The sequence below is a fragment of the Anastrepha obliqua genome, chromosome 1, assembly GCF_027943255.1.
Source record: "Anastrepha obliqua isolate idAnaObli1 chromosome 1, idAnaObli1_1.0, whole genome shotgun sequence".
Taxonomy (NCBI): Eukaryota; Metazoa; Arthropoda; class Insecta; order Diptera; family Tephritidae; genus Anastrepha; species Anastrepha obliqua.
In genome coordinates, this window is record NC_072892.1 from 52,211,309 (window position 1) to 52,236,450 (window position 25,142).

Sequence of the window (25,142 nt, forward strand, 5' to 3'; positions counted from 1 at the left end):
TGAGCAATGTCATCTTACATAGCCATATTAGTTTTGTGGGCATACCAAATTCAAACATCGCGGATAACTCTTTTTCGTACTGTCGAATGCAGCTTTGAAATCGACGAAAAGATGGTGTGTGTCGATTCTCCTTTCATGGGTGTTTTCCAAGGTTGGGCGCGTCTAACGCTGTTCTAGTTTGTTGATCCCTTTCGAATAATAATATAGAATGAGTCCAACTCTAAAAAATAATCATTCGTTGCTGCAATCGCTTCCTCATTGGAATAAATCTTTTTCTCACCAGCCTTTTCTTCAAATTGGGGAACAAATAGTAGTCCGGGGGATCCAAGAGAGTCAAGTCTGAATAATAGCGTGAATGTGAAATGAGTTGGAACTCTATTTTTAATAATTTAGCCTCTACAACTGCGGAGGCATGCGCTGATGCCTTGTGATGATGGAAAAAAGTCACTCTACTTCCTCGATTCAAACGAATGCCAAGCCCAACGAAGTAAACCGATCTGGCTGAAATTTGGCGTGTGTGCTTCTAAGAGATGCTACTAACTAAGTATACCTTCGATACGTGTCAGTAATTGCATCTCTCTGGCTTTGCAAACGACCTTCTTATACAATATATAATTGACCTTTACATCATTTTTGGGTATTTGCACGCAAGCTCTCCCTCCTATTAGTGATGCACGTTTTGATGTTTTTCCACAAATGGCGGACCTACACTCTCCAAAGCGCAGATAGTTTTTATGAGGTGCTTTTTTCTGGGACACTCGACCGCCATTAGAAAAATAATTTCTATACATTTCTGTTCCCATATATTATTAGAATCAAATTTTATTTGCCCACATTTAGGTATCCTTTCCTTAAATGAAAATATTTGTTGTGTGAATTCCCTTTCGACATTTCACCAACTTCCTATTTAATTTCGATTTCAATAAAACCACAAAAATTTCAAAGGCACAAAATTAATTCCGCTTCAATGGATATTTTTTTGCGCAACCTGAATTGCAGTTTGCAATGCCATAGCAATTTCTACCATTCATCCTTAATACATCTCAGCATCTGTTCCTGATACATACACAAACTTGAAGCCATCTACGCATACCCGAAGCATATCAGGCGGCGCAATACGACTCGAAGTCACATACTGCATGAAAAAATGTACGTCTGAGGCAAGTATCTACTTGTAATACTTTTGAATTTTTCCAATTGCAACTGTTGCCAGCGCTACTCGTATACACGTACGTATTCATGTTAAGTTTTATAAGTGACTGCAAGTATGCTCATATCTTCTTAAGACACACTCAACGCCAGCAAACTAGCATGCATTTAGGCGTATAAGCACTTCAACTACGCAATATATTCACATATTTTATGCGAACACATTCAATTGGCAATGTTCGATTTACTGCGGCCATTTGTTGTCATCTTCTATTGAGGGTTGGAAGAAAGTGTGCAAAATTTGTTAAGAAAAAAGTGCGAGATAAAAAAATACACATTTATGTATGTATGTATGTATGTAATGAAAGGAAATAAGCACTATTGAGCCGTTTGATAAATTTTCAATTCGCTCAAAAACCGTTATTCAACTTGGCAGTTATGCAACCATACAAACACACACAAGCTTATGTTTGTGCAAGTTGTATTCACAGCTGTGCTGTGCTTGTAAGAATTGCGATGTTTGAAGTTACTTTTCTCAACTACTTTTTCGCCACTTTCGTGCTCAGCGCTTTTTTGGAACGTTGGACGATGCATTGAAAAGTTGCAAAACTGTCTAATAAATGAAATGAAAATTCAAAATGAAATGTAATCCTGCCTGAAAATTTGTTGATGGCTGTGTGTGGTAACAAACCAGTGTCCACACGAATGTTCAGGATGTGCAATCTTCGACTTTTTGCTTGGCATAGTTGTATGCGCTTTTGTGTGTTTGCCTTTTTTCTTCACTTTGCTTCTTGAATAATCTGCTGTACATTTCCCTTTTTCAATGAAATACTTGCAATTTTACATTTCATCAGTCTTTCCATTTGCCTTATTGGGAACATATTTTTTAAAAGGTAATTCCAGCAATTCAAATCGCAGTTGAAATATCTGAATTTGCACTTTAATTTTTGAGGTTAATGTCAATGAATTAAATGCCGTTGTTTTTTCAAGTAAAATTTTAAACATGAATGGATAATAAAAATATATTATAGTAAAGTAAAACCGCTGATAAGCACTTTTGACATTATTGACATTTGCAAAATATTGGGTTGGCAACTAAATAATTGTGGATTGGTTTTTAGAAAATCAAAAAAAAAAAAAATGTTTCGTGGAACTAAATAAATAAAATAATAAAAATAAATTCTGTAATGTATTGCCCATTTTGATCAATGACCTTCTGCCATCTTTCAGGCAACATTTAATCCCACGTTCATGAAACTTCTGGTTTTTATTAGCAAAAAACTGAATCAGGTACGAATCAACATCATCGTCATTATTGAAATTTTTACCGCAAGGTCAGGACTATATAGTGGATGTGGCAAAATATCCCAACAAAGCTCTAATAATTTAAGCCAAGTGGCCAAAGATGTGTGCGGCCTTGCATTGTCATGATGGTACAATACCTTTTCGTTTCGTTAATTCGAGACGCGTTTCTTCAACTGCATTGTTTAATTTCGTTAGTTGTTCAATGTAGACATCAAAATTGATCTTTCGGTTGGGTGGTAAGAGTTCAAAGTAGACAATTGTTTTGTAATCCCACCAAACTAATAACAAAACCTTCTTTTGATGAATATCAGCTTTTGATATTCTTTAAGTTGGTTCACCTGACCTGCTCCGCTGAAATAAAATGTTCACCGAACTCGCCTCTCAATAAGTCCATTGTTATGCATACTGTGTGGCATGTGGCACCATCTTGCTGAAACCACATGCCATGCAAGTCAAGCTCTTGCATTTTGGGTAAAAAAAAGTTGGATATCATTTCACTGTAGCGCTCACCATTCACAGTTACGTTACGATTCGCAGCATCTTTGAAGAAGTACGGTCCACTGTGACCTTTTCTGGGTACATTGGTAGCTCTTGCAATTCTTCTGGCTGATCTTAACTCCAAAATCGACAACTCTGCTTATTTACGTACCCATTGATCCAAAAATGAGCTTCGTCGCTGAAAAAAATTTTTCGATAAAAAAGTGGATCTTCGGCCAACTTTCCAAGAGCCCATTCACCAAAAATTCCGCGTTGCGGTAGATCGTTCGGTTTCAATTCTTGCACCAGCTGTATTTTGAAAGGCGTGAAGCCTAAATCCTTTCGCAAAATTTTCCACGTTGTTGAGTAAAAGAGGCGCAATTGCTGCGAACGGCGACGAATCGATAATTGATGGTCATCATTAACACTGGGCGATACAACTGTGATATTTACTTCATTTCGCACTTTACGTAACCGTGTTGGATCGATTAAACTGACCTTAAAATGGAAGAAGCGCGCGATAAACTTTCTTAACAGTACACGCATTTTAATAATAAAATTCAATGATTTGCAAGCGTTGTTCGTTTGTAAGACGATTCATGGTTGAATTATAGACCAAACTCAAGATGTTTGACAGTGAAACAAAACACGAAACGTGCTTCAGCTGTTTAAACCAACTGTTTAAAAAGATAATAGCTAAAAAATCACCCTTTATATATAATTGGCGCGTACACTTCTATTAGGTGTTTGGCCGAGCTCCTCCTCCTATTTGTGGTGTGCGTCTTGATGTTGTTCCACAAATGGAGGGACCTACAGTTTCAAGACGACTCCGAACAACAGATATTTTTATGAGGAGCTTTTTCCAGACAGAAATACACTCGGAGGTTTGCCATTGCCTGCCGAGGGGTGACCGCTATTAGAAAAAATTCTTCTTCTTTTTGGTCTTTCACCGAGATTCGAACCTACGTTCTCCTGTGAATTCCGAATGGTAGTCACGCACCAACCCATTCGGCCACGGCGGCCGCCGCAGCTGTTAATGCGTTGCGTTAAATGCGTTTCTTTGTTGTTGTTTTAAGTGATTTTCAATGTTTGCATGTGATACATGAAACTTCTCTGCAATCTCACGTATTGTACTGTGACAATCCGAACCGATTATTGCTTTGATTAGGGCGTCATCAACTTCAACTGGACGACCCGAGCGTCTTTGAGTGAAAAATCATCAGGACGAAATTTGGTAAACCAATTTTGACACTGCCGTTCTTTTAAGGCTTCATCACCATAAACAGCACATAACTTTTTATTAGCTTGCGATGTGGTTTTCCCTTTGCGGAAATAAAAAAGCAAAGTATGACGAAAATGACCCTTTTGATTTTCCATTTTTCAATGAACGCCAAACAAAAACTATGCAACCGATCAAAAAACTTTTTTTACTGATTGACAGCTGAATTGCCAACTATCAATTAGCGAAATGTATTTTACATTTGTACTACGTCTGCAAACCTAAAAATTCAACTGAAGCCATCTATGAGTGAAGTCCGCAACTAGTTAGGTGCCAACCCAAAATATTTAGTCCCAAACTCTCATTTCCATTATCGGTTTTGGTTTTGTTTCTAATAAATTAAAAATCAAATATTTGTTCCTTAGAATATAATTATTCCAGAAATGCCGTAAAACATTTTAAATAAAATTCACATAAAAACATGATAGTATTTAAATTTTAGTACTTAAAATTTAATATCATAATGCCTCTGAACAAATGCACAAACAATTGAAAATTGAGTGCAAGAATCCCCTGAATCCTTTTGCCACATACAACACCTTGATCAAAAATTTCCGGAACAGCCGCCAGGTCACGTTCTAAGCCAACTGATTCAAGTTTTGATTTACTTCATAGATTACCAAAGCCATGATTAACATTCGTACCAAAATTTTATTGCCATTGCTTGACATTTTTAAAAATTACTCCATCTTGAGTAAATCTGCGCGTGGTTTCGATTTTCACAGTTTGAAAAATGGATGTGAATTTGAAACAACGAGTTTGTATTAAAGTTTGCCTCAAAAATGCATTCAATGCGAAAACCTTAGAAAGGTTGAGGAACTGTTTCGAGGATGATATTCTAAAGAATACACAGGATATTGTAGTTACTGATTTGTGATTTGGGTTTATGTTGTATAGCTGCAAAGTTGGTCGGAAAGAATCTGAATATCATACAAAAAAGTGACGGCGTAGATATCGCCAAAGACATAACTTCCAAGCCTGAGTTCGACTCAGCATTTATCAAACGCCTCATTACGCAACTTTATGAGACGTTTACGTGAAACAATTCGCCAAAAAGGAAGGCACTTAATGACTCCCCGTTTTTTTCTGTTTGATCGCGATGGCGAGTACTTTGAATGCAGAATAAACTTGTATATTGAATGGTCAGAATATATTTCGGAAACTTTTTGCTCAAAGTGGTATATCTATTCCAAAGAATGAATGTCCAAAGCTCACCGCTACAAGGAACTTAACCATTTCTGAATAAGGCCAGTTGATTATTTCAATAGAGTTTCTTTACTCATAAGAATACTAATTCAAGTACCGCCAAATTCTTTGGTCACATCTTCACTCCTATGCTCTTATTCTAAATTTAATGTATTGTATTTATTGTACAAGGTGGCACAAAACTAATAAACAAATTTTCTTTTCGAATAATTCTTTTACTACATAAAAAACATATTTTGATTGACGAAATCTTTACATTGACCTTTACGCACTCCATCGCTTGTTTGTCTATATACTGCGGCTGTCTGGTTCGTCACCATCATCAGTTATAGCAGTATAGTTTGGCGCACTAGACCGGGTTTTTCAACTAATATACCTCGAAATTGCCTCAATCACCAGAGGGAGTTTCACTGGTCTCATATAATGACGGTTGTTCGATAATGGCGTCCGGCAATGACATCGAATACTTGTTTTCCAAAGCGAACGTCTATCTCGGCAGCCTTAATCGCTTTTTTACGGCGTGGAATTTGCAGTTTTCCCCCACTAAATCCACGGTGACCCTCTTTATCTCGTGGTTGAAAGAGGTCAAACTGTAGCTATAGGTGAAAGTCGATAATACGGAAAAACCGAGCATTAACCAGCCCAAAATATTGGGTATCGCCTTCGACATTTTGCTCTCCTTCTCTGCGCATACAACCGCAATTGCCACTGAGGTTCAAACCCGCAACAAGGTCCTGAAATCGCTAGCCGGCACCACTTGGGGCAAATACAAAGAAATGTTACTGGCTAAATTTAAAATTGAAAGGCCGGCACTAAATTGCTTTGCGCCCGTTTGGTCGCTTAGCCCTAGTGATTCAAAGAGAATAAAGCACCAGACCTGTCAAACTACTGCTCTCAGGATAGCCAAGGGATGCCTTCTGATGTGTCCTCTAAAACACCTTCACAACGAGCCCTCCATGCTTTCAGTCAAAATGCTCAGCAAGCATTTTCTGCCAGGGTGTTACCATAAGAATCACCCCTGAAAGCATTTGTTCGAGCCTAAACTACCTTCTGGGGCGAGTTCGGAGACATCTCTTCGACTACACCAACGAGATCGAAGACCGAACGCAACTGAAACAGCTGGATGGGACAGTATATAGACAGACATTAAAAGACAATCATCGAGAGACTCTTACCACCTTCCAAAACTCCCTACCACCTAATGCCGTTATTGGAGTCCAACCATTCTCCGATAGCTGGCCGCTCTTATGCTGCTCTTTCGTCCTTCTTGTCCTCAACGCCACCTAACCGAGTACATGCTCTTCATTTTTAACCACGCGCATCTAGCACTTTACGTGGTATTCTTTCATCAGGCATTCTGAAAGCGTGCAGTCCTAGATATTTCATCCTTTCATATTTATGATCGCCAATTTTAAGATCTGCTGGTTTTGTCAGCGCGTTAAGCCTTGCGAGGTATTTCGTTTTGTTTTCGTTGATCTTTAATCGAAATAATTTTGCTTTTGTTTGGAGTGCTCGAATACTTCTTTTGGAATTCGTATTTCTCGCAAGGATAGCCAGATCGTCAGGAGAGCCGCATATTGTTTGGGGGAAAATGGTCTCTGATGTTTTGGAGAATATAGTCTCTGATGGATCAACATCTTTAATTACGTAGTGTAAAATTAGATTGAACACAAGCATATACAGCGAATCTTGCTGCTTTACTCCTGTTTCAGCGTTGAATAAATCGGACTCTTTGTCTTGTAAAAGGGTTTCGGAATAGGTCTGAGCTAGGGGTAGGCTTACCAGCGATGCTAATTTTTTCGAAGCTATCAAGTTTAGAAGTGTCAAATATGGCCTCCCGAAAATAACTCAGCCATCTCGTTAAAGATATGTGCGGTATTCCATGGCTGCCTCGGAGATTGTCGGCTGAAAATGTGGGTATTATCTGCTGGAATAGTATTGCACCTTAAATATTGACATCTCTTCAGCCTGAAAAACACTAAAATGGTAGGTTAACAGAGATTCCCAGATGTTCGGAATATACGCCGCCGCTTAGCTTGCGCTCGAGCTTTCAGCTATCTGTGTTTGCATAGGAGGAGTCGCTCTGACTTGCAAGGTCTCTTATCTATTCTTCCCTTGAGGGCGATGTGAACATTAGCAGCGTATTTCGCCTGTAGTTATACTGAACGGCAATAGTAATTTACATAGTTTGGAATACATTTTTTTACTAGGCCAAATAGAGGCCTAGTGTGTCCATGGGGTTGCGAGTAGGCGTACTTTTGTACGCTACATTTACATTTATAATTAAGTGCAAACTGTCATTGTTTTTATGGATTTTCTACTTTTAAAGGAGAAAGGAAAAATATCAACCTATTAGGTAAACGAATTGTTCACGGTGCAACTTCAACATATAATAACGTCAGGTTGCCTATATTAAGGCGTAAAATTGTATTGTGTCAAATAAGTCTGATACTTTGCATGAATTTCATTTAAGTTCTTTAGCAGATTCATTGTATATTTGTTCATTTACATACATCTGTATTTTCGATTGAGTATTGGAGTATTTTACAATGTATTATTACAACAAATTTTACAATGTACAAAAGTATTGTGTTTACTTAGCCATAGTTTATATAAAGTTTACAAAAAATACTTGTATTTTGTCTTCTTCTCTCGTTTTTCTCCAACACGAATTTCTTTTCATTTTTAATTTTCTCTTACTTGCTTCTCTCATTTAACTTTGAACATAATTTAATAATAAAATATTGCTACTCTTGCTGTCGTCGCCATCGTTGTCATCGTAATTTACATCCTAATTGCATTGTGGAATATTATAAAAAAAAAAATACAAATACAAATACAAATACAAATAATATTTATTGTATGATATTTATGATAAACCTTTAACTTGCAATTTGTTTAATAACTCATATTTTTCTTTCCAATTTTATGCATTTATATACTTGTTTTTTCGTTCTTGTTTCTTTCTTCTTCCTCTTCTTCTTCCACCTCTGCTCTTCTCTTTTGCAGGCGGGTGAGTCAAATGGCCTATTCAAAAAGACCATGTCAAAATTGAGCACAGAATATCGTTTGCAATTCGTTTGGCCCAATGTCCGACGAATAAAGGGCATTGAGGCCGGCGATGCGGCGGATCACCCCAGAAAATCAATATCAATGGGGGCGCTCAAAGCTAGCAAACAACAACAGCAACAACAACTGCATCTAAGGCAACAACCACAACCGGCGATGCCAACGGTTCATAAAAAACGTACAACAAATCAGAAAGAAGGTGCGACAATATAAAATTGTCGCTAATCATTAATAATAAATTAAAAAAAAATCATAATAATAATTACTTTAAATTTTAATTACGAGTAAAAGTAACAAATTTTTTGAATTCTCTTAAACTAATTTACTAACATAATAACTAAAAATTATTAATTTACAAATGAGTAATTCAATTAACTGAGTCACGAAATTTATGTTTTTTAATTGCGGTCGTAGCATTTGATTACAAAAATCAAAACAAAAAATTGTTGAATTTTTTTCGCAAATTGAAAATATGAAAAGGCGGCACAATAGTGATTCTGTGGTGAAAGTGAAAAATTGCTTGAGTCCATATCATCTTCAGTCAAGATGATCTTCGACTGACTTGCATTCGAGTAAATTGAAGTCCATTATATTTAGAGAATTTTTCAGGAAGTTGAAGCAGACCAAAATGTATTAATATTGGGTGACTGATAGTGGCATGTACACTTAAGCAATCTAATTTTGACAAATAAAAAAAAAAAAAAAATTATTTTCCAAGTCACGAATGGGCGATTTTTATATTATATCTAAAAAAAGCAACTAAAAAAAAAAACAAAAGTGTAAAAACATATACTCAGTTATATAATATGGTGGGAAAACAAATGGATATTCTCTTTTTTGGCAACCCCTGGGAATTTATTTCTTAACAAACTTGTTTTCTGTAAATTTAGAAAGCTGAAAGTGGACTAGCTTTCGGAGAGCATAGACGAAAAAATTAAAAAAAAAACTTTTTTGTTTTTATCAAAAGCAAAAGAGGGCATCATGCAAGTCTGGCATACTTTATTAATACATCTTGAGGCGGATGAACTTTTACGAACTTGAATCAAAACTAACTCATACAAAGTTGTTTTTGCACAGTCATCATCATCAGGTAGCGATTACAGCTCAGGGTGAGCTTTAGCTTCATCCACAATCCTCTTCCAATCTGCACGGTTCATAGCAACAGATCTCCAGCTCCTAACTTGTAGCTTTTTCAGGTCGGCCATGGCGGGCGCCGTGGCCGAATGGGTTGGTGCGTGACTACCATTCGGAATTCAGAGAGAGAACGTCAGTTCGAATCTCGGTGAAAGATCAAAAAATTAAGAAAATATTTTTTCTAATAGCGGTCGCCCCTCGGCAGGCAATGGCACACCTCCGAGTGTATTTCTGCCATGAAAAAGCTCCTCATAAAAAATATCTGCCATTCGGAGTCGGCTTAAAACTGTAGGTCCCTCCATTTGTGGAACAACATCCAGACGCACACCACAAATAGGAGGATGAGCTCGGCCAAACACCCAAAAAGGGTGTACGCGCCAATTATATATATATATATATATATATATATATGGCTTGGTCAAGCCAGGTTAACCTTGGACCCCCTCGGGCTCGGGTCATTAGACAATTCGTTGATAAAAAAGATTTTTGGGGGCGGCTGTCTTCTATGCGCAGACTATGCCCTAACCATCGAAGCCTTTGGGATTTAATGTATTTCTCGACGTCTTCTCCGTGGCATAAGTTTAGAACTCATCGTTGTAGCGTACAGGTATTCGGTACGTTCCATCGTTGCATCGTATGGGGCCAAACACCCTTCGGAGTACTTTTCGTTCGAAAACTCTTAAGCTACTTTCGTCTTTGCTTGTCAATGTCCAGCACTCGCAGCCGTAGGACAGCACTGGTAGTATTATTGACTGGTAGAGGCGGAGTTTACATTCACATGTGAGCAGTTTGGACTTCAGCAATTTTGTGTGGGCGTAATATGCTTTGTTTGCTGCCGTTATTCTGTTTTGTATTGTGTCGTAACTACTGTTGTCATTTTTTATTAACACTCCCAAATATTTGAAGTGTTGAACACCTTCAAAGGTTAATGTCCCGCTTTGGATGTTTTCAGGACTTCAACTTTCTTCGCTGCGGGAGACCTTCAGATATTTAGTTTTGCCTTCATTTATTCTAAGGCCTACTGATTTTGCACGAAATTCAATATTACAGAAGGTTTCAATGAGATATCTTTTGTTCCTTGCCACTATTGTGATATCATCCGCGTACGCGATTGTTATTCCCGAGCGACTAGAAAGGTTTCCAAACTTCACTTCGTTTTTTATCGCATAGTGAAGAAGGAGATTAAATAAAGATGTGGAAAGCGCGTCGCCTTGTTTTACGCCACTGGAGATTTCGAAGGGCTTTGACACTGCTTGTTGTACAACTACTTTTCCAGTGGTGCTAGTTAGTGTTGCCATGACCAGCTGAATAAGTTTGTTGCTGATACCCAAGTTGGAGAGCGCTTCTGGGATTTTGTTTCGGAGGATACTATCAAAGGCTTGTTTGAAATCGACGAACCGGATGTGTACGTCTAAGTTGCATTCATAGCATTTTTCAAGATTTTGCTTTAATATAAAGATTTGATCTGTTGTTGATCGACCTGGGCGAAATCCGCCTTGGTATTCGCCCAAGATTTTTTCTGCTTCCGCAGTTAGCCGGGATGCGATTATTCGATAAAAGATTTTATATGTGGAATTTAGGAGAGTGATTCCACGCTAGTTTTCACAGTTTAATTTGTCTTCCTTTCTGTGAATAGGAGTTACCAACCCTACACGCCATGCTTCCGGAATGCTGCCTCGGTGCCATATTCTTAAAAAGAGGTGTAGCAGAACTTGACGTCCGTTGTCGTCGAGGTACTTCAGCAGCTCTATGGGAATGCCATCTTCCCCAGGAGCCTTATTGTTACTCATATGAGTAATAGCTTTATGAAGTTCCATCAAAGTTGGTTCCGGCGGCATTATTGTCGGGCGTAAAGTTTATGAGAGATGATGCGCTTGCTGTAACGGGGTTATATAAATCTGAAAAGAAGGGTTTCTAAAATTTGTTTTATAAGTCAGAACTAGAAACTATATTTAAGTTTTTTAATGAATACTTTAATTCAACTTAATAGCAGAACACTTGGTGGATTTGCCTTATTTCGACTGACAAAATTCTTTATTTTCATGTAAAAAATAAAAAACTTGGTTTCGAAACTTTTTTGCGCGTTACTTTAGGCAATTTTGCTTGACAAAATGCAAAAGTATTTCGGACCGCATTTATTATAAGTAATACGGACCAGGTTAGTAAATATAGCCATACTTCGTTGTGGCCCAATAAATTTTGGGATAACTTATATATTTTCGTTTAGCTAATACATATTGTGAATTTGAGTTAAATCGAACTATAAACACTATATTTAGAGATATCTCAGCCCCAGCGCCCTCTACGGAGTGAATTTTGAAACGAAATAGTTCCCTTTATATAGTTGATATACAGTCTCGTTCAATTGATTAGAGGCAATAATTTTTAGGTACTAAAATGTTTATTACAGCAACAGTGTTTGATTTATTAAACCAAGATTTTATGATAATTCAGGTGAAGACTGTTCTTTGCTCGAAAATAAACCCGAATCGTAGCAGGAAAACTGTGCTTGATTTATTGGTACACTTGAACAGAGGTACTAATCAAATAATAGAAAATTGTATTATTTTATTATATATATTTTTATTGTATTATAGGATTTTTTTTTTCATTTGTTATATTAAGGCTTAAGGGCTCCCGGTGGTCTAGAATTTCCAGAAAATCGATTTTTTTGTTTTTTGATATTTCAAAAGTACAGGGTTGCCCATATTCGACGGACCCATGTGTTTTTTGGGCACATTCCAATCGACGAGGCTTGTCCGCAGGTAACAATCTTTGCCTCAATTGAATCTTCTACGGGAATAAATGCAAATCAATGCGGATAATTCGTTGTTAAGTGGTCCGAGCAATGCCCAATTGCTGAGAACGGCGATTTTGGGATGTCCTTGGCGACGTCTCAACACTGGCCCGTACAAGAGCAATTTGGCCTCTTTGGATTAGAAAGAGTCGAAAACCTTTCGTACAAACGTTTAATGGTGTTCTTAGAAGGCGCACTTTTCACATTATTTAAGTTTTTATACCCACGTTGAGTTTTCACAATTGACTTCTTTTGTTGAATGTAAATTTGAACAATTTGGGAGCGTACGCGTGGCGTGTACTGTTGGCGTGTACTGTTCCATGGTAAAAATCTGCTTGAACTGACGCTGGAAACGCGGTATGTCATTAAGCGATTTGACGTCTCTGTCAAAAAATACAGGGTTGCCAGATGGATCCGTCGAATATGTGCAACCCACAATGATTGTAAGATTTGCTGTTGGTACAAAATGGCCGTATGGAAGTCGCCTTTGCGTAAAACTACGAACTTTACGCCATAATCAAGAGTCTAGGAGTCAAGAGAATAGGAACCTGCAATATCAAAAAGGTATCCAGTGGCATACCTCATTATTGTAAATTCTGAAACTTTTCAGTACTAAAGATTCTATTGTCTGTAAGTGATAGTCTGACGCAAGTGCAAATTGTGCAAGCGAGCAGAATTTTTCTTTGGATTGGTATGTGCAACTCAAAGTCTTAAGAAAGCAACAATTTGTAGTCTGGCCATATGGAAACAGGGGAATTGATTGAACTGAAACTAGAAGTCATATAGCAATATTAGGTATATTTTTTCATAAATGCTGCAAAAATAGATATAATACAAAAAAGACGATTTTATGAAAACAAAAAGTAATATAAATTAATAAAATATTTGAGTTTCAAATTAGCCATCAAAATGGTGAATTTAAACTAACGAAGCCTTTCACTTTCGCCACAGAATTGTTACTAACTTTTGAATGATTAATCAAATTTGAAAATTAGGAATTTAAAAATTGTTAGTAGTGATTGTTACAAAAGATAGGTTTTCTTAATTCTCTTTTAGCGAAAAATTTTGACAAAATTTTATAAATCCTACCGATTTTTTGCTCTTAAAGCTAAATAATATTTAACGTTCGCGCTAGTAGAATTACTTTCGAAAGTATTTTGAATTATTTTGAAGTTTTTTATGTACACGTCGTCGTAAATCTGTTGCTTCAAAAATAAAAAATCGAGATAAAATATTTAGTATAATGGAAGTTTCAAATAACGAAGAGTGAAAAATGTCCAAAAATGCGCAACATTTTAGAAATTTTATAGAAGCAACAACAAAATTTAAAAAAATAAAATATAAAAACAAAGAAGTTTTTTTATTAGAGAAAACTAATAGTTTTTGTGGTGGTGTATTTTGACTTGTAAAATAAAAATCTGTTTCAAAAATGTGCTGATAAAAGGTTTTGCGCATTTTGATTAAGATTTGTTGGAATAATGGTGCGCTTAGTAACATGCAAGACATATTTGTCCTGAATTTGCCCTCAATTTTCTCTTGAAATTTTAATAAAAGCACTCAAAACCATGTTGCGCACTTTTAGGCCACTTTTCTGATGTCACATTTTGCATACTTTGTTAACTTCCAACTTCTGCTAATGAATCATAAAAAATTATATGTAGCCTTAAAATAAGTTAAAACAACTACACGCCGAAAAAAACGTTTTTGAAATCAATAAATTCGGATGTTAAGAACAATTTTAAAATTTTCCCAAAGTCTACTAGAAAAAAAATGAAAATATAATATTACATATCCGCATTTGGAAATATCTTCTAGTATGGTTTATAAAACCACTGCACTTTAGAGAGTAAATTAAAAGCAAATTTTTCAAAGCATTTCCAAAGGCAAACTTACTTGCAGCACATCAAAACGACTTATTTGATTTTACTAACATTTTTAACTGGTTGTGTAGTTTACGTACATAGTGTCTATAGCAATTACAAGTAAGCTGTAATTTGATTTTGTTTATTTTTTTTTATTTTTTAATTCAATTACTTTTCTTAGATAAACTTAATTTTTGCTTTAGAATTTTGGTTGCCAATTTCTTGAACAGAAATCTATAATACTGAAAATACTGAAAAATATTAAAAATTTTACTAAAAAAATTCTCTACTACAAAGTTTCCTTTTTTATATAGAACGAAATTAAAAGTAATGCAAAGTAACGCATTTACTATATATAAATATGCTTTTTTCAAAAGTAATAGCTAAAACAAAAAAAAAATTGACAAAAAGTAAGTTGAAAGTTTGAAAATGAAATGAATGACGTAAGTGTTGAAGTGTTTATAACATTGAAATATTCTCTCTTTGTTTTTTATTTACACATATAAAAATGAAATTAAGTGGACAGTAAAGGGTGTTGGGTAAAGGAAAATGTACACATGTAATTAAAAGTAAATTAATGCAAAATAATAACTAATTAGAAAGTACAAAAAAAAAAATATATATTTTTGAAATTTTCCAACTTTTTTCAAACTTTATAAATGTATTAGTTTATTGCTTATAAAATATTTTCGAAATATTCGCTAGTACCAAGTTCCCTTGTTCTAACTAATGAGGCACTCTTTTTTGCCATTTGTTGTGAAGCGAAAATTTATCCTTTCCCCTGCATCATTTACTGCTCCACAAGCTATTATAATTTATTTCTTATATTATTTAAATGTAGCAGAAATATAGTGTGAGCATGCGAGTATACAAGAAAAGTTATTGAATTTATAGAAATGAAATTTGTTCTTAGTGAACTGTTATTTGAAACATTTAAGGGATTTTTAGTTCGGTTTAATTTCTTTGTAACTGTGAGGAAAGGCATGAGAATTATGTTTACATCCTTCATGAGATTGAGTTTTGTCATTTGTCTATTGTATTTTTAGATTATTTTTATAGAGTGAGGCGGTTCAGAATGCCGGTAAACAAAGTCAGTAGCTTTTTAATCAATGATTTCCATTACTTAAGTGGAATTCAACGTTAGACTAGTCCTTCCATTACTACTGTCATACGAGTATATGTTAGAGTATCCGTTCTTTTTCTGAAAATTTTCTGGCATTAAGTTATACAAACGAAACAAGTAATCTCGGATATACAGAAGCCTCGACTATTTCTTAATGGTGGCATCGAATCGATCTTTTGTTTTTAACACATTCTCATAAAAGGTTTTATCTTCCTAAGGAGATAAAGTCATAAATTGATGTTAATTATATTTGTTTGTGTTGTCGGAGTAATTCGGAAACATTGGGAGTTATTAGAATTTTTTCGGAGTTATGCATAGTCTTTCGAAACGATGAAAAAAATTAAAAATATTCAACTTCATTACAAAACAAAAAAAATTAACTTCAATAAAATATATAGATCCACGAAAGGTATTCAGCCATTAGCTGAATGCAATGTTATGTACGAATGTATGTAAATATATATAAGAGGTAGCAAAAATTAATCACATTACCTAAACATTTATTGACCCCTGTATCCAAATCATTTAAAAAATTTTATGTGACATGTTTTTTGTAATTAATTAGCGCAAACTGCTACCTGAACTGCGTTTAAGGGGACAGATACCTGTAAACGGCCAACGCTCGAACGCAAAGAATAGTCTCGGCTAACGATCTATAATATAAAAAAATACTTAAATTTACGTTCTAAGAATTTTTTGACATCTTCTTAAAGGATTATATTAACATTTTATGAAAAAAAAAATTGTTTTTCGAAATTTTACAGGTATCTGTGCCCTTAATGAAACCCATTTGCTTGTGCCAAATTTTTATAAACTTTTTACAGCATAGCCCACCTCATATCACTAGAGATGCGCCGAGTACTTGCTGCCCAAGTCATCAAATGTTATCAGTTGTATTAGTCACAATTTTCGGAGTAGTTCGGAGTTATTCAAAATTGTGAGAAAGTAAAATAAATTTAAATAAGAATGCGAAAGTGTTCACTACCAAATCAGTTGATTTAAGTTGTATTAGTTAGAATTTTCGGAGTAATTCGGAGTCATTCAAAGTTATGAGAAAATAAAATCTATGCAAATAAGAACTTGAAAGTATTCGCTGCCAAGCCGATTAATCAGTTAATATTTTCGGAGTAATTTGAAATTATTCGGAGTTTTTCGGAGTAATGGATAATAAAATATATTTAATTAAAATTTTAGAAAGCAATTTACAGCAATGAAAATGTATAGTAAACTGTTCACTGAATTATTTTTTTGACTTCGAAGATATTTATTGTTATTTTTATAATTTTTAATTTATAATAAATTAATGAGTTAATAGAATATATTCTAGATAAGCAAGGCTTCAGTGCCGATGATATTTAATTACTGCTGTATTTATGAAACATTTCATATCTCAATTAAAACTATTAGAAATTAATTTCGGAGTAATTCGGAGTATTTGAGAGCTTTAAGGAACGATGGGAAAATAAAATTTATTTAATTAAAATATATACATGCAAAAAACTTATGTTAATATAAATATAGATTTACTACTTTATTAACATTTTTCTTTCCTCTTGCGAAATTGAGGTATTAATTTACTGCAATTTTATCTTTAATGAAATAATGTAATAATAATTTAAAATAATCACTACATGCAATTCCGAGTTTTTCGGACTAATGCGGAGTGATGAAAGAATTAAAAATTAATTAATCAAAACAATAAATTGAAAATAATTAACCCGGTATACATATGAAACCATGAAATCCACTTAATAATTCCGCGATCTGACCTGACTTCTTTTAATTTACAACTCTTATTAGCAAATGTATTTGAAAAAAGGACGTATGCATAACACATTTAAATGCAGCTGATGCAAAATAGCTCTAAAATTATGACAGTATATATGGCAGGACTCCAACTACTTATTCTTGCTTAGCTTTATTTCGTGATTATAACTCATATAAAAAAAATCTTGGTAATAAATCTGCATCGAAAGACAAAAACCATTTTATTAGTTAGCAAAATGATTCATTAGGTGCCTCCTCGATAACATGTAACCAGTCCAGATTAGCTTTAACTATATATTATAGCCATCCAGAAAAGTCTTTCATAGGATGTTATGGATTTGTTTTTGTTCAAAATTTTCAAACAATTATTTTCAATTCAATTAAAAATCTTTAACTTAGCTTTCTAATTTTGCGTGAAATTGAGCTTTAAAAACTTCCAAATTTTTGCCGCTTCTGCTGAAAAATACATTTACTAGCTAATAAAAATGCCGCTTATTTCCTTTCTTATTGTTTTAAGCAAGATTTGAGCTGAACAAAAATTTTTTAATGAAATAACCAGTCCCGCTTGAGAGCAGAAGAATGACTGCTAATTTGGCGCATTCTCTGACAATAAAAGCTTTTGCATATAAATATTTCTTCATTATTTGTGTTTATTGTATTTATTACCTTGTGTTTTGTTTCTTACTTTTTAGTTATTTTATTTTATTATTCTCCTCAAAAGACACTTGCTACATTTACTACATTAATTTATTCGTGTAATTCAATTCAACCTAATTTGTTCGATGAAATTTCGTTCTATATTAATGACATCATTCACTGCGTACAAACATCTACTAAACGTACATACATACATACATACACGCCATTGGTTGCATATACATCAGCATACATACTTCAATATTAACATCTACTAACATACATTTGTACATACACATAGAAACAATGGTTTTTGCTTCTTTATTTTTTATGTTGCGAGTTCCCCATTACCTTTCCAGCAGCCCGACCAATTAAGTATTCCACTAATGAATAGTGCACACCTAAGCGCAATTGAAGAGATCCTTGAACCACTCTCACGTTCGCCACGGCTGCTGCACTATCCCCAAATGATTACTTAGTAGTTTTTTTCTGTTTCTATTTATTGCATTCCTTCTTCATTTTCACGCCGCAAAATTTCATTTCCACGCTGCCTATTCCTCCGACATTTGAGTTTTACTGAAGTAATTTGTTTTTCTGGAAATTTTTGCTTTGCTCGCTTGATTCACATCACATATTTGCACGAAGAAAATGTTTCGCTAAGCACAAATAAGGTGTTATTTATATTAAAATAAAAAAATCGAGGGAATTGTGTATTTTGGGTATGAGGAACAAAGTTGGTGTGGATATAATTCATTTAGTAATAACTGACAATTTTTTACTTCAATAAAACTACGCTATAAAAAAATATTAAAACGCTACTAGTCAATGTCAAGAGAGGCTTACAAAGTGTTGCTGGCAGATTAGGTTACCTGTCCTGACTAGAAAGATAGAAAATTGGTCGCAGCAGAAGAAAGAAATAATGCGTACTAAAAGGCTCTGGTGTGGCAAAAGACATTCAGTGTTCCTTCTAGTTGCTAAAAGATCCTTGGCTTAGAAATGCTATTGCTTAGGGTTTCGATCATATAGGAATTGAAAAGTCGCACTTGAACTCTAACCCAAAATATTTTCGGACGACTCATCATCGTCAAGATACACAAGTAATAGGCATTCGTAGACAGCCCAACCGGAACAAGTAAAAATATAGTCAATTGTGAGCGTGAAATAACATTACGCCGCAGCTTTTGACTTTGTCTGATTTTCTGACCCACTATGAGACTTAACTGTCCAACAGTGGTTACTCAACGTGAACAAGTAGTAATAATTATGAATGAGGATGTTTTACAGACCAGCTTGGCCGAAGCCAGTACCAGTCCTGAGGCCTGAATTTTCATTTCAAATAAAAATACTTCAAAGAAAGTTTATGCTCTCCAACTTCTATAGTAGAATTATACGAGGAGTTTTTTGTGATAGATTTTAACCCTCTAACTACTTCTTAAATTGGCTTGTAGTGACAAGGCAGTTAGAGATTGAAATTGTTCCATGAAAATTTTAAGCAGACAATTTTAAGTGTACCCGCTGCAGATGAAAAACCAGTCCGGTTTAAGGCTAGTCCGCCAGGAGGCTCTGTTCAAACTCATGTTTGTCTATTTGTTTCATGTTTGATGAACACTTACACTGATTGTAGACAACTAGTCGCCAAAGTGGCGTAAATATTGAGGGAATCATCAATGCTCAAGACAAATACCCAGCGATGTTCAAGAATACTTGGGATATTTCCTAACTAACTTTTATGACTGATACATATGAGTGATACATATCTAGAAAGGCCTCATACAATCCATTTTCCATCCAGAGAGGACTGGGAGAATGGTGTCATAAATAATGAAAACGTGGTCAGTGATGGTTCAAAACTCAATGATCAAGTGGGAGATGGTGCTTACTCCGAAACTATAGGCACCAACATATCCTTTCGCTTGCCTGATCATTGCAATGTATTCCAAGTTGAAAGTTTTGGCAATCTCAGAAAGCCTTTTAGTGCTAAATAAACGCGTAGTCACAGTTAGAGAAATGCTCATTTATTCAGCTCTGAAGTCACGCCTATCATATAAACACTCGTCTAAGCCAGTAACAGAGTGTTACAAATTATTAAAAATACTTGCACAGTATTTTCTATGAATCTACTTCAGGTGCCAGGGCATAGTAACACTAAAGGTTACTGTAAGGCAGATGAGTTAGCTAGATTGAGCTCCATGCTCCAAATTATTCAGGACAAGGTCGACATACCCATGCCCTTGGCTACACGTGAACTTTTAATAGACACATCATCACCGTTGCAAATTCCAACTGGAAACAGTTAAACAGCTGCGCTATCGCACTAAGAGCCTATTTAAGTTAAGTAGGAAGGATCTAAGAATCGTAGTAGGAATCCTATCTGGGAACTGTCTAATAGAAAGACATGCTAGTAGATTAAAGACACTATCCAATGTCTATTGTAGAAGCTGTTAGGATATAGAACAGGTCATAGTCGAGCATCTTGTATGCGGGTGAAAAGTTCTGTGTAGAAGAAGGTTGAGATAGCTCGGTCTCGTTCTTTGGACAACATTAAGGATTTTGAAAATCTTAAATTAGCTGGTATAGCCAGATTTTTAAAGGCCACTCAATGTATCATATTAGAGAGGAGGAAGTAGAGTAAGGGTAGGATAGTTCCGATGGTACCACAAGGGGCCTCTAACAGACATTTCACCTAACCTAACCTACACTGATTGAGCTTTAGGGTAGATCAATTTATAAGAAAGGCAATTTATATACCTTTTGCATCGTATTTTTTATTTCTTTTTGCAAAATAATTAAATTCAAAGTAATTTTAATAATTAAGTAAATAAATTTAGGTAGGCAGCAGCATTTGTTGGCTTAGGCGAGTAATGTTTTCGATCACGGAGAAATTTTAAAATGTGTAATTAAAATAAATTCGGAAAAAGTAGGTAGCAGCGGCATACGTTGGCTTGATTGAGTAAGTTTTTTTAGGCGCAAATACGTAAACAAACAAATTTCCTATCACAACTCAGTTCCCAGATTATTTATTGGTGTTTTGATTGGATCGACAATATTTTTGGCTGACTTTTTTCTTTCACTAGAATTCAGCCTTATGGGAGCTCCAATAGTAATCTAAAAGCATAATGAGCTCCGCTTTCCCTCAGTAACACTTTTCGAATGTACCAACATCCTGTTGAAGGTTTTATCTGTGTATCTTACTAACTGGACCCATATTTCCGGGCGAAAAGCTCAAATGTGAGTGAAAAAAAAGAAATTTTAACGACACGTTTCAACAATAGCAGTCCAACAACAATTTTATTTCTATTAACAATCAATGATTGTACATGGCCAAGAGCAGATGGAAATGGTGCAGATGAATCTTCAATCAGCTTTTCTATGCTGGACTTACGAAAACACCCTCTTTAATTTTTGTCTCATTAACTTTGAGACATTTTTGCTTCAGATAATGGAATGCAGAACGATCTTTGCTTAAACGGTTTACGTAATTTTTCATGAGTCCAAATATGATCAAAATAACCAAAGGTTCAAACTTCATGTTTTCTATCTCTTTACGAGAGGTGCATAGCATGTTTGGTTTACTCAGTTCATAGCATTCGCGTGCCAAATGGCATTTAAACATTTTTTTTCTTTGACCAACCATTCGAAATTGTATAGCACCGTAAACAGCATACTTTAGGAATGTATGCAATATTTTGATTTCTTGCATCATTAAAAATATTCCAACAAATTTCCATAAAAATTTCACAATTTTTAATCACAATTTCTAGGTAAATTTTGGTTATGCAGTTTTATAGCCAATTGAATTTTGGTATAAGAAAGTGCAAGTTTCAAGTGGTCCACAAATTGGGTTAATTTTTGATAGCTTTTTTCCTGACTGTGTTTTGGGTGGTTTGTTCCATATAAAAGAAATGTCAATCATTTTTTATATGAAGAAAATGCAAAAAACTGTAAAAACAAAAAATTCTAAAATCCATACGATTTTTAAGCCACTTAAAACGTATAACAGAATTCACTATATACCCGAAATTTTTGAGAAAATTCTGATGAAAAGAAATTTCTTCTTGTGAAACTTTGATAAGCATTTTTTAATACATATTTCTTTTTTTTAATATTCACCTAGTTTTCGACTTGAATTTATGTGATTTTTCAAGAAGAATAAACTGTATTTTCACAACAAAAAAATTATTAAGCTGCAATAAAAACCAAATAAGTTTTCAACACTTGTCAATAAGTCCCAATGCTATAGTTATTTAATGCAGTATTGTGGTACCGCTTCTAGTTGGGATACAGGTGTTTACTACTAATCCATCTATGAAACATTAGGAAGCGTCACAGATAATTTTTTAGTGCTGCGTAAGGTTATCAGGGAGCAAGTTAATGCCAGTTCCATACTCGATTTTCTTTATTTCTTCATATAGACAACCAAGTAGCTTTGTTTGTCTGAGACTGCATGCTATGGAACATCTACTCTGCTTTGTTCAGCCACTCAGTAATCTGAAACAAGCTTGAGCTAAAAAATGGTTTTGCTCTGATAAAAACCTTTGCAAATCTTCCTTCTGCCAGCCCACGTTGCATTTTTCACGCAGTAGTTATGTACGTACCCAGCATCGCGTAACTTTTTTATGTTGCTAAAAGCTGAAGGCAGTATTTAGAAAGGCTGCAAAGTGATTAGCGATTTTATAAATAATGTATGAAAAACAGGTGGAGGGAAAATGTTAATTAGGAATGAGTTCTTTTTAGCTAAATGAAATAAACAAATAAAGAAATATTTCGTATATGAGATCTGATTTTATGGCGCTCTTTGCTAAGAAAACTGTTAAAATGTAGAATTTTCATGTGACTTGGGTAAAATAAATCCCGAATTCAGATTTCTCGTACCCAAAAGCCACCAGAAAGACTTTGTCATTATACAAATATTAATATTTAATGAATTTTTTGAATAAGCCTCCGCGCCTAAAAACTTTAAATTGGATAAAAAAAAACTCTAAAATCGCCAAACTAGAAAAACTAAGAAATGATTTTTTTATATATAGGGTGGTTAAGTTTCAAAGGTCGGTATTGATTTTGAATAAAATACAATTTTTTTAAGAAATTATTGTCATTTCTCTTTATTATGATAATATTGGTATGGCTTAACTACGTATGGAAGAAAATATTGGCCAAATAACCGCCGCAGCCTCGGCGGCACACCTCCATCCGATGGTCCAAATTTTCGATGACGCTGAGGCATAATTGCGGTTCTATGCCATTAATGTGCCGAATTATCTCATCCTTTATCTCTTGAATTGTTGCTGGTTTATCGGCGTACACCTTTTCTTTCAAATAACCCCAAAGAAAGAAGTCCAACAGTGTCGTTGACGCTTAGGTGTGGTTCACATTCAACATCGACACTTGGAAGTTAACCACCCTTTACAAGGGGGCGCAAAATTAATCACCCTATTGAATGTTTAATACTTGTCAACGTGATAGGTGCGGTATATAAGCAGACAAACAGTCGAGCGCGTAAAGACCAAAATAAAGATTTCCATCACTCAAAATAAAATTTTTTTATTGAGTAAAAAAGTTGTCTAAAAACAAAACTTAATGACTAATTTTGCGCCAACTTGTAGTATCCTGATTTTCGAAAAATTTTGATTTCATCAATACCCCAGTAAAACAACCCGAAATGGTTTTACAGTATTATTTGTGCTAAAAGAAAATTTTCTTCGATGCGCAAATTTTTATTTTCATTATTTGCATCACATAAATATGTATTAAAATTAAATATATTTAGATTTATAACCTGATTTATTTTCTGTAGTAATTTATTAAAAAATATGGAAAAAAATTAAAATTAATTCTAGCATTTTATGTATTAAATATTTCCTATACTTTTTCTGCTACATAGTACATTACGAAACAATCTACACTAAAAATAATGTAAACAAAAAAGAAATTATTGATAACCTTAAATGTCTGAGAAATGAAATGGAGCAAAAATAAAATTTTTTATGTGCTTTCAGCTACGCTACATGAGTTGGAGCCGCTGGTTAGCGATGCAGAAGAAAGCAAACCACATGAAAAGTATGCAAAAATTATTTCACTTTTTTCAACACAAAAATTTTCTTGCACTACTTATTTTCCCTTTTTTTGGCACATCTAAATTTTTTGTTTTGTTTCGGCACTCACTCATTCATTCATGCACTCACATACTTATTACAATTTAAATTTGTCTATATTTTTTGAGTTCAAATTCTCTATTTAGATGGCAGAGGATGTGTTGAGAAAAATAATTAATAGAAAAAAAAAGTAATTTCGAATCACTATCCACTATCCGCTGCCCAATCATGCAGTCAATTACAGCTACATTTCCGTCCACACCTTCATTTTCATCTAACTGCATACATACAAATATGTAACGGCACCGTCATCCATTCCATTCCATTCCATTTCCTCTTTTCTCTCTATTCCTACAATACTTTGTAGCGCATATGAAATTTTAAATTGATGTATCTCTTTGTATTTCTCCTCGAATTTTTACATTGACGCCACTCGTTCTGCGTTTACCGCTGTTTCACTCGCACACATGCACACTCATACTTACGTTGGTACCCGTATTTCAAACCTTTGAATATACAAACTGCCAACACAAAATTCAAACAACAACTAACACTTGGCTTGCAATTCTCACATGGCTTTCGAATAAATGCGCAATGAAAAATTTAACACGAAACAAACAAAAAATGCGGTGCACCCTTCTGTTTTATGCGACCTTAAAACCATCAACGTAACCGAATGACAAATGGCAATTGCGAAAAAATATGGCATGCTTGATTACAAATAAAAACAAAAAAACACAAATATATATATAAAATAACATGATAATAACAAAAAAAAAATCACCTAACCGCTCTGCACACCCACAAAAAATAAGCAGACAAGTGGCAATTGTGGAGAAGACCGAACGAAAAATAACTATACGCCCACTCTCGCAAGCATTTGATCAGGAACGCGCCAATCACTTCATCACCAAGAAGGAGAACTTCGGCTTCGAAAAGGTCAAGGACAAGGCCGGTGATGGTGTGGACAATAAGCAGCAGGAGCAGGAGGTGCTCTTGAATGGCACTGCACCGCCACGTTCGCAACCGAATTTGGATTTGTGGTTCAAGGAAGTCGTTGAATTGCGAAAGAAGGCGGGCGAGTACAAGGTGAGTGAAAAATGAGAAGGGGAGAGTAGGATAATTAAACTGACTTTGAAAAACGATACTAATAAGTGTAAAGGAAAAGTTGTTAAAAAAATAATAAAAATTGTATATAAAAGTTAGGCAATTAAAGAAAGGAAAATTCACAACTTTTTGATACATT

The 25,142-nt window shown here is 34.8% G+C and overlaps 1 protein-coding gene across 1 annotated transcript in view; it reads left to right on the forward strand.

Moving 5' to 3' along the window:
* Positions 1-25,142, forward strand: part of LOC129252400 (proteoglycan 4) — a 156,712-nt gene that overhangs the window by 93,911 nt on the left and 37,659 nt on the right. The window contains exons 5-7 of the mRNA XM_054890928.1: positions 8,426-8,684; positions 23,801-23,861; positions 24,715-24,985. Coding sequence (XP_054746903.1) covers positions 8,426-8,684; positions 23,801-23,861; positions 24,715-24,985 — 591 coding nt within the window. The remainder of the gene's footprint in view (positions 1-8,425; positions 8,685-23,800; positions 23,862-24,714; positions 24,986-25,142) is intronic.